The 11,050-nt window shown below is 37.3% G+C and overlaps 1 protein-coding gene across 1 annotated transcript; it reads left to right on the plus strand.

Annotated features, from left to right (window-relative positions):
• Positions 1–7,755: 7,755 nt before the first annotated feature.
• On the plus strand, positions 7,756–8,928 carry LOC149016155 (putative F-box protein At4g22660). Its single transcript, XM_089156685.1, has one exon. The coding sequence runs from the start codon at positions 7,756–7,758 to the stop codon at positions 8,926–8,928; it is 1,173 nt and encodes a 390-aa protein (XP_089012811.1).
• The last annotated feature ends 2,122 nt before the right edge of the window (positions 8,929–11,050 follow it).

An 11,050-nucleotide genomic window follows, 5' to 3' on the forward strand; every position in this document is an offset into this window, starting at 1 on the left:
CACAAATTTTATCAGGGATTTGGGAATGGGCTTTGAACCAGGGAATTTAATCTTCTTTTCATTTCAATTAAAACAGAAATTAAATAAAAGATTGCTACATTGTCTTGGTAAAGATTCTGTTGTATCACCCTCACAATATACAATGGGTTTGTAAGGATAATCTCTATCTATTCTAGCAATTATTATGGGGGTACTTCAAACACAAAAAACAATTCGCTACTACCTGTTGTGCTTTGCTGCCAAATTCAAGATTGAACCCTTGAGATTTCCGACAGGGAAGGTGTAGGAAAAAGATCCTTCACTTAATTTATATTTAGTGGGTATTTTGGTCATTTCAGTTAGGAACTTAATGAAGACTAACTAAGATTGTTAAGTCACTTAGTTGTATGCTGCTATACATACAATATTCGATTGACTTACATGTAATATAATCCACTTAAGGGAGGCAACAAGAGTTCCATCCCAACTAAGTGAGTTACACTTAAAAAACTCAATAAAATAAAATAAAAAAAGGCCAAACCACCCTCACAATTTTTGGGGGGGAGGTGGGGGTGGAAGGGGGGGGGAAAAAACCTTAAAAAACCTTTTTTCTCTCCCCCCCAAATTTGATGAATTGAACCTGGATCGTTCAACAAATCTCCTAATTTTCTTCCATTACTTCTTTGTTAATTATTTTAAGGCTTTAGATTCACCACTTGCCCTTAAAACAGCATTAAGTTTAAAAAAAAGGAAAAAAAGGGAAATTTCCAGTCAAGACTCTTGCAAGCAGTTAGAGGAAGGGACTAACGTATCTTTGAAAACTTTGTTTTTAACCTACAAGTTCCATGGGGCTTACCAACTACTGCTTTTCCATATCTGATGTTTTTTGTTGCCTTCACTCTGCAGTTGATTTTCTCCATCTAATATCGATTTATCTTTTTTTCACGTTTGCTAGCATCGCTGGATTTCAGTAAGGATACTACTTAACTAAAGTTGAAACCCAATAGAGGCAAGAAAAACTAATCCAATAAACACTCAAAAATGATATTTCTCTTGCTCTGTTTCTTTGCTACTGAGATCGTTATTTATTGCTGCATATCAATTTTGTTCGGATGTGTTCTGAATATTTGGTTTAAATCCTTGGGCCCAAATGAACCAATCAAACCATTACAGCTGGTTCGGTCCTAGTTCGTTGAGTTTGTAAGACGCTTTTTGGCGAGGTACTTCTCAGCAGAGCACTTGCTAAGAAGAGCGCCTCCATCTGATGGCTAGCTGTCACAAAAGACTCCTTGGTTGACCTCTCAGCAAGTACCCGACAAGCTACATCTTGGATAAAATAACATTGCCAGAGGATTTTGCGCATCTCTCTCCAGATGTCAATAAACGCATTAATTAATTTCAGCATTGAATGCACTGAGATTCATTAAAAACTCATTGAGAGCTGGGAAGCTTCTCATTCACTAAAGGTTTTCTTGAGGATTGCACCCAACCATTTTGTCTGTTAAAGATTGAAATTGCTGTAACATTTATGTCAGTGTGAATCTGATCCCCTCTTTCGGTGGATTTCATATAGTTGTCTTGAGATTTCTTCAGGAGGTTTGGACACTTAGCTTGTTGATCAAGCTATGCATCTCAGGTAATCACCACCCTCCTTATGGGATCAAGAGATCCAAGGGCTACGAAACATCTTCACCACCTCAAAGGTATGAGTGTGATTTATATACGAATACTCTACATAGATAAGGGTAAGTTCAAGAACATTAACTCTGGTCATTACACTCCAGCAATTACCCAATAAGACATTCTCTCTTCATCTTCTTGGAACATTTACTCCTTTCTACGAGGATCTATGCTCATTAGAATCTAACTTAATCATTGGAGGTGGCTTCCCGCCCCCAGAAGCAGCCCACACTCACTTCTTTGTTTTCCAGGAACCAAGAACGACTAGATTGGTCTGATAGCGAACCAATGGGCTTGAAGTTAGATTTTGGAGCAACATGATGTGATATTGATTTCTTCTTCTTTATGCATTTGATTGATACTGTTTACAAAGGGAGGAAGAAGACGACATTTGAGTATTTAGTAGTGTTGATAAGTCACAGAAGAGCAAGATTCTTCAAGAAGTAAGCATTTACCGTGAACTTCTACCGAATGGCAATTCTGTGCTCTTTCACACCTGAACGCATGGATCAGATGCGTGAGCTATAGCGATTTCAATAGAGAAGTTTGAGAAAGCCCCAAAGGCCTCCTCTTTGAAGCAAAAACTGCTTTTTTTTAAAGGTTTTTTGCCCTCTTTTAGTGTGTTGCTGCAAATTACTATTGTTTTGAGTTCTCAGTGAAGCAAAAAGTTTTATAATTTAGTTATTTTCCCCTTTTTTAAGCATCTAGACGGGAAAAAAATCCTCTACAGTGCACAACAGAGCAGTGCATTTTCATACTAAATGATTGGCTGAGATTAAAAGTTTAATTTTAAATTTTAAAAATCTTAAATAATCTTGTATTTACTTTGTTTCCTCAACCAATCATTTGGTATGTATGTGCACTACTGTGCACAGGAGAAACTTCTGCACAGCAGATGATGTTTTTCCATCTAGACAAATACCACATTTCTTTAGGCATCTCTTTGTATAAAAATTTAGTAGTTCATACTCTTCGTCCTTCGTTTTTTCATCGGTAATTAACAGAGGAATCAAATTCAAGCTTTTCATTGGAGGTAAGGATTTTCCTCTATTACTTGTTTCGATTTCGTCGTATTTCTTACTACTATGATTCTTTGCTTCCGCATTTTCCTTCTTGAATTCTGCTTTGAGTATATTTTTCTAGTTCTTTGCCTCAAGTTTTTGAGATTTATGAGAACAAAGTACTCTGCATACCAAAAAGGAGCTGTTAGATAGAAGGAGATAAGATTATCTGATTTCAAAGAGAGGTTTTATTAATGGAATTAAGGATCAGAGTGTCGTTAATTTTTCATTATTATTGTTAGTCTATGCTCGCCTGATTAACTGCACAAAGATCCTGAGGGAGAAAAAGGATTTTCTTACTCTGTTCATACATAAAGCTCAAACAAGAGAGAGAAGAAACCATGGACCCCAGATGTAAAACAGCAGAGTAACTTGTAATGCTTGTACTTATTGATATTAATTGCTAAGTAATGTTTAAAATGCAGTAGGTTTGAGTTGCAATATTTTACCCAAAAAAAATTGCAACTTAAAACGAATCACCAAAAATCAAAGTAGTGGTGCATGCAATGTTCTCCAATTGTTTCTTTCTGTATTAGCGAGTATAAAAATACGGAGTAGGGTTGCAAACCCATGACATGGGAGATTGATTCATGACTATCCTTTTTCATGTGTTATCTAAATTCCCCCATAAAAATTCCGAATTGCTCCCTGCTACTCTCAGCCAGGTGATAAAACAAACCAAAATTTGAGTCCAAGGTAGAGATTTACCCATTTAGTTGCTGAATATTTTTCTCCACCTCATCGACACTGCCTTTGCTCTTGTGTTCAACATTGCCTTTGGATCGTATGTGGGTTGATACCAAGTTCCCTTCCCACTTGACAGTAGAAACTTAGAGATGAAAGTGTTGTTCCATTGGCTGAGATTGCATAAGTTGTCATTGTTGGCAACTAAAATACAATGTGTTATAAGATTACATGACTTGGACGAAGTGAAGCTCCCATAGAAGGCTTTGGGCATTTGTTATATATTTTTAGAGGGTGATTAACACTATTACAATAGTTTTAAGTGTTTGTGAGAAGATTTAAGTGTTTTAGGTGAAATGAAAATTACTTAGAATGATGGATTTCACAGGTCACTACACAAGGGTCATGTTGGATGAATTTTTTAGTAGTCATCCAGTTGTTTTATTGGTTTGACTTAAACTGAAGAAACGTATTTCATGAAGAAGTCTTTTTTCCAACGCACTTTTCAGATTGTGATTTCAATATCAAACAAAGAAGTTATGATATTTCTCGTGAGAGTGTGTGATATGGAAGCAAATCTGGGCATTGTGGAAATAGTATCAATTTATCAAATTTGGCTACTGCGATGTAATCCACTTTCAGGGGTTCGAAAATAATTTTAAGAGTTCGGGAGTCTTTGTGAAATAAATTTTCCATCTCAAGGAAGAAAGTGTAATTTTTAAAGATTGAATGATACAATCTAATGGTCATTAGAAGGACGTGGATGAAGATCTAATCTTGAGGGTCGAGATTGATGCACTTGGTTTTCAAGTGTCAAAGGTGAAAAAGATTCCATTGCATGTCTTTTGGTTGGTCGGGAGCATGATAATGTGGTGCACTGCAAAGTATAATGATCAACATGATCTTGTGTATTGCAACTTAAAGGTAAGATTAGAAAAGATTCCATTTGAAATAATCTGGTGAAGGGTACTCTAATCTTACGTCACTTAAAAGATCTGACGGCCCAGATCTCACCCGCCTTTTTAAAATGGATATCCAACGGCTGTGTGATTAGATTCTCTTTGGGACTCATCTAGAAGTGAAATCCAACAGTTCCTATGCATCAACGTCTATTCTCTTTAAAAGCTCGAATTTGAGCGAAACAGAAGAGGGTTTTTGAAATTTTTGGCTTGTGAAGATTAAGGAAAACAAGAAAGAGAAGCCAAGAAGCAAGAGGGGTATGGAGAACAAGCTTTGATGCGTATTTTGGTAAAAACGTTGAAGAAGAAGGTGCATAATCTATTGTAATCTCCCTTAATTTGAAAAGTTTCACATTTGAAGTAGTTGTTTGTTAGGGTTGAGTTGTTTGAGGTTGTAGCCTTATACTTTTGTAGGTGCAAGAGTTAATATTGAAGTGAGTGCTCTATGTTTTGAATTAATTGAGAGTGGGTGCTCTCTGATCATTGTAGTGGTCAAAATTTTAGTTGGAAAGTATTGAGTAGATACAAAGCTCTATTTAGGGCATTATTCCGTGGATGTAGGCAATTTGGCTGAACCACGTAAATTTGGTATCTTGCGTTTCTAGTTTATTTTTCATTACATATATTGGAGTGCTTTGATTGCAGAGTGATGGTGCATTGTTTGGTAGACCCAACTCCATTGTGGTGTGTGGTGGATGTGCCCTTGTGTAATTGATAATTACATGATTATCTTGACAAACCTTGTTTTGAATTTAAAGAAGCGTCACATCAAAGGGAATTTTAGAAGATAATGATTCACCCCCCTCTCAATGTCAACCTGGGAAAATCAGAAAGAAACATAAAGAAAGTGAAATTTGGATTACCTAGAAGCCAGGGCTCTCCAATAGATGTCTGCTACCAAATGCCACAATTCTTTCTTGCTCGCCGTTCTCTATATATCCTCTTTCCCATATCTGATTTGCATAACTGAATTGAATAATTTTGCCCAATCATTGTTGTCAACCTGTAGTCCTATCCTCACTCCCTTATTTATTATTGGAGAACTGCTCCTTATTAGTGAAAATATTTGTTGGGTGGTACCCAGCAGCTGACCTGATCCCAAGAGTGTAAGCTTGTGAAATCAGTGGTCTATCAAAAACCTATGCCTACAAGGTTGAATTTTTGCGTTTTAGGCTACTAGTCCAATGAATGTCATGCTACTTAGAATTCATAGTAAGCATGCTTTAATTCAACAAATATTATAAATTGATTCTAAGAGTTGAGCCTTGTATCTCTATTGTTTTCAGTTTTTTATGTCAACATCTTTTGAAAGAATAAATTGCATTGACACCCCAAAATGGAGGCTTTAAAGCATTGACACCCCATTTTATGTTCAAAAAATACAGAGACCCCAAAATTGGATTTTTAATAGATATATTTGTCAAATTTATCATTGAAAATAGTTAAATCACTATTTATTAAAAAAAAATTCATATAATTAAACAGTGTTTGAAAGGTTTTCAATGATAAATTTGACAAATTAATATATCTAATGAAAATCCAATTTTGGGGTCTCTATGTTTTTTAAACATAAAGTGGGGTGTCAGTACTTTAAGGCCTTCATTTTGGGATGGCATTGCAATTTACTCTTTTTATATTGAATGATTGAATCTAACGGGCGTGAGATAGACCATATTGCACAAATGAACAACTACATTGGGTACCTTTGAAAACATAGATCAGCACGGATAAGCCAACTGCATTATTAGTTCCACAAGGTGCAAATCTATCTTCTTTTCAACTTTTTTTTGTTTCCCTTTCTTCTAGTGTCGACAAGTAGTTTCAAAGGACTTATAGAAGCAGGAATGATCTCAAAACAAGTAAACCTTAAAGGTAAAGATGTGGGGAAAAAAATAAAGAAAAGCATATAAGGTAAGTCTAGAAAATTACATAACTTCATCTTGATAGAAACTCAACATTCACAACATTCGGAATCTATCCTCACAAACTCACAAAGCATAAACTAAGAAGTACAACAACAAACAAAGTTAGAAAATACCTTGTATAAGAAAAACCTGTTTTACTCTTCAACACATCAAAACCAAATTTCTGTTATCGCAGACCAAAGAGCAGCCTCTCTCACTCAAGCGAACACTTCAAAGAAGAATGAGTAATGCTTAACCCTAAACCTCTAAAAGAAGCTTATATACAAAACACCAAACTTACCAAACTACCGCCAATAAAAAAAAATTACATAATACACTCATGTCCCAAATACATGTAAAAGACAACAATTGACACATTACAACAAAACTTAGCCGGCCATCATTCATTAGATTGAACAACCAGAGCTCAAAACAAAACCACAAAAAAGAGCCACGACTTTACTGTGTTTCATCCCATACTTAAACAGTAGTCTCTTATCATTGATAAGGTACAATCTTGGCTAGGTCCATTCCGTCTCTCAAGCTTTTTGTTCAAGACCTTAGCCAATGCAACATTACTTGTCATTGGCATTTGTAATTGTTATTTATTTTCCTAATAAATTGATGAGATTGGTCCTAACGCTCAAAGAGAGATAGCAAAATAATTTTAAACTCATTCCCAAGATAGCTTGACTGATTGAGTTCAATAACACTAAAACTCACTCTTATAAAAATCTTGCTGGAGAAAAATCCTTCCGCAACTCCATAAATGATTTAACTTTTAATCATTGTCTGGTTTCTTTGTACATATATACAGAGACAGAACATATGGTTGTGGATCCCATGAACATGTTCTTGTGAGTTTACCAACCTTCAATTTGCATATAGGATTTTGAAGCCATGGCTGGGAGTGCATGAAAGGCTGTTTATAAACCTGTCGTTCTGCCTACATCAGTTTTCCATTGAGAAGGGTCACTTCTTGATCCTACATTTTTGCCAAAAACTAGCTAATCTAGATTCAAATATTGCATCGTAGAAAAGTTGTCACGTATTAAGGGTGGAATGATCAGTAATATATATGCTTGGGAAAATTAAGTAGATTAGAACAAGGATGCAGTTGGGTTGTGTTAGAGTACAGTACATTAGTATTATTTTCATATCTTGTGTACTCAATGTCTTGGAATTTCTACTTCACGCCTCCTTATTTGCTCTTTCTTGATATCCAAGTAAGCTTTTTTTTTCCTTTCGCCACATCGATTTGTAATTTAAGTTTCCTAGTCTGATTGATTGTACTCAATGTCGACATTGGTATTTCTAATTTACGCCTCCTTATTTCTCATCCCTATATAAACTCTTCTCAACCGTAAAAGTAAAACCTCCAGAGATACATAGATTAAATCTTCCTGCAGGTGTTAATTGGCAGCTATCATATCCAAATAGCGATCGATCTTCGGCAAGAATCTCCGTTCGTAATATATGGAATTGGCAATGGCAGCAGCAGCAGCAGCCGGTTGTACCAAAAAGAGAAAAATGGCAGCAGCCGTAAATTGGGCTGATCTTCCGGAAGAGTTGTTAGACGGGATTGCAAAGCGCCTCACCCTCTATGCCGATCGTATTCGGTTTCAAGCAGTCTGCCTTTCATGGCGATCAGCATTACCAGAGACTCCCAACCAACTCCCTCGCCAGTTCCCTCTTTTAATGATGTTTCCTTTTGATCCAAAACAAGGAGGAGCGAGAACATATGAATTCTTCAGCATTGTCGAAAATAAATCCTATTTCGTCGAGTTCCCCTTGGAGATGAGTAATAAAAATTTTCTTCCTACATCCTGCCATGGTTGGCTGATTTTCGAAGAGAAGTCGTCCCTCGGCCTCTTCAATCCTTTCACCAAAGCCCGCATAGAACTTCCATCCTTGAATGAATATTATCCTGGAGGACTTGGTAGAACTCGTGTTGCTAAGGTAGTACTATCAGCAAGCCCATCTTCCTCTGATTTCATGACAATTGTCTTGCTCCATTTTCCTTGTCTTTTGTTAATCTCCAAATTTGGAGATAAGGGATGGACTTTAATTGAAGATCGAGGAGCTGGAATTTGGGACATATATCACGATGTCATATTTTACGAGCAACAAATCATTACACTAATAAATGGCGGAGAAATTGTGATAAGAGAAGCAGTAGTAGTTGACGATGGTCATGGAAATCCTACCACTATTAAGACTAGTATTAAGCAGATACTGCGGCCGGCACATCTTGATTTAAGTGGTGTCATCCATAGGCAGGTTCTTGTTGAATCTGACAATGATGACTTGTTTGTTATCACTCAGTCGTACGACTTGGGTAGAATAGTGTGTGCAGTTCACAAGTTAGATTGGCAGAAGAACAGCAGCAGCAGAGAAAATATAGATCATGCCGAGTGGTCTGAAGTGAATGGCTTAGGTGACCGTGTGTATTTTTCATATTTCTCAGCCCCTGACTTCCCTGAATGTAAAGGTAACTGTTTATATATCCACAATAGAGATATTGATATTGTGGGTGTATTTACAATATCTGGTGAGCTTCCTCTGTTCGATTTGGCAGACAAGCAGTTTAAGCCATGGCCAGCCTATCCTCAAGGACTCTTTGATGAGAAACGTATCTGGATTACACCAAGCCCACTTTAATCTGTGTATATCGACAAAGGCTAGCTAGCTAGCTACAACTTTTTCTTCTTGTATTCTATTAACACTGACTGACATCTTGCTAGGGAGTGAACTAGATTAATTTGTTTGACTTTTGTTCAATGTCTTTGATTGTTTAAATTTATCTGTTTGATCTTTCGATTAGCATCATGTTGTATTATCAGATGATTCAGATCAGCCTGACCCATTTACTTTGGCTTTGTCTGGCATGATTTTCATAAATCAAACAGCCATGAAGTTTGATGATCCTTTGTGTTGGTAATACATCAGAAGTAATTCAATTCAATTAATTGTTGGGGAAAAATTCCTTACCTGGATTCGCTTTCCCTTACTTGAAGTATTCGCAGCGGAAGTCTAGATCCACGTTCTCATTCCACCACCAAAGATTTACCGGCGAGATTCCACAATCACAAGGAAAGGGAATAATATCCACAACCCAAATGCCGTGGATTAATGGAATGAAGATCAAATACTAGGAAAGAAGAATTTCTAAGCCTGCGATTCTAAGAGAGAGGGAGAGAGAGATGGAGCCGCCGTTTCTCAGAGATTCGCTCGTGCGAATGAATCACTCAGTTACTTACTCACTAATGCGGTGGTTACCAAAATATATAACCCTATTTTGTAACCGCCCTAATAGTGAGTTTCCAATATTGCCATTGGGCATTTAATTTATTAATCAAATTAATAAATTCCAACAGCTCCCACTTGCACAAGGGCAAGTGTTAATCTTTCAATGTGTCCCAGACACACTTGTATATCCCAGATATACACATTCAATCTCTCTGCTATGTATCCTAGATACATAGACCTCTTGTGTCCCAGACACACATGCATATCCGAGATATACATATATATTGATCTCTTCACTATGTATCCCGAGATACATAGACCACCTGTGTCCCGGACACTAATATCCACAAGTCATACGGCAAAATGGGTTGTGCGACCGGTGATATACCTGCACACGTGAGCCCCAAACTAGAAACCTTCCCGAGAAGGCGGGAATGGCACATCACTCATAGAAACAAATCAAATAAGCATAAGTATAACACAGTGTCCTAGGTTTATTCAAACTCACCGGACTAAAGGTATCTCGATCCCTCCCGAGAGATCACCTTCTTGTCCTTAAAATGTTCACTACCGTAACACATACAGTTGGCGCCAACAAACACTTTTTAGGGTGCGGTTGAATCAAACCTTTCCTTTCGCCCTGAGACCATCACTACACTTAGGATTGACTCCTTTCCCGGTAGTGCCCCTTTAGGTCGAATCAATCATGACCATAGGTAACACCCCAAAGTAGCCACATCAACCCTTCGTTTCATGATGTCGTCGAAAGTCACTAAGAACACTAATGGACCATAAGGTCCAGGACTCACACAATGAGAGGAGCGAGGGATCCATCCTCTCATTTCCAATGATCGCTAAGCACACATAGTATGATATATGTGCTATGGTGGAGCATTCTATATACAATAGAACGTATGTCCATCTCAACACCATACAGGTCTTAGTCCAGTCGCAACCCCTTGCGCCTAACCCGAGCTTCTTTATTGTCGCCACCCTAGCGCCACATAAAGTACTCGCACCTTGCTCCTATAGGCAACATGAATAGTGGGAACATTCATGTCGATTCTCTTCACAATAGAGAAACTCATCTTGATTCCAAATCAAGGCGACATCATGATTATGAATTGACCTACACAAAGTCATTCACAATCCGTCTCATCTCTCGCTCGCCTCCAAGGCGCCGGAGAGGCGAATGCTCGTGTGAGTGAGCCATTCTCTTGCCTATTGACATATGTTGTTTTATGCTAGAAGAAACACAATCACACAAAAAGTGAATAAAAAAAATGCTGGAATGAACTCATATTATTCATTAATAAGAAAGTCTCAATACAAAAATAAGTCACAATCTACGCAAGCCCAAGAATTTTACATGAGAAATAAAAACATCCTTGGCTATAGGTTTGGTAAGAGGGTCAGCTACCATCAAACTAGTAGATATGTGCTTAAGTACAACTTTCTTTCTTGATATAATGTCTCTAACAAAGTGATATCTCAACTGTATATGTTTGGTCTTCCCATGATACTTGGGGTCCTT

This window comes from Hakea prostrata, chromosome 5 (genome assembly GCF_041222555.1).
Source record: "Hakea prostrata isolate BN-2017 chromosome 5, UWA_Hpros_2, whole genome shotgun sequence".
NCBI classification, from domain to species: domain Eukaryota; kingdom Viridiplantae; phylum Streptophyta; class Magnoliopsida; order Proteales; family Proteaceae; genus Hakea; species Hakea prostrata.

Bases quoted from the DNA above. Each gene is read 5' to 3' on its own strand.
- LOC149016155 (XM_089156685.1), top strand. From the start codon at position 7,756: ATGGCAGCAGCAGCAGCAGCCGGTTGTACCAAAAAGAGAAAAATGGCA.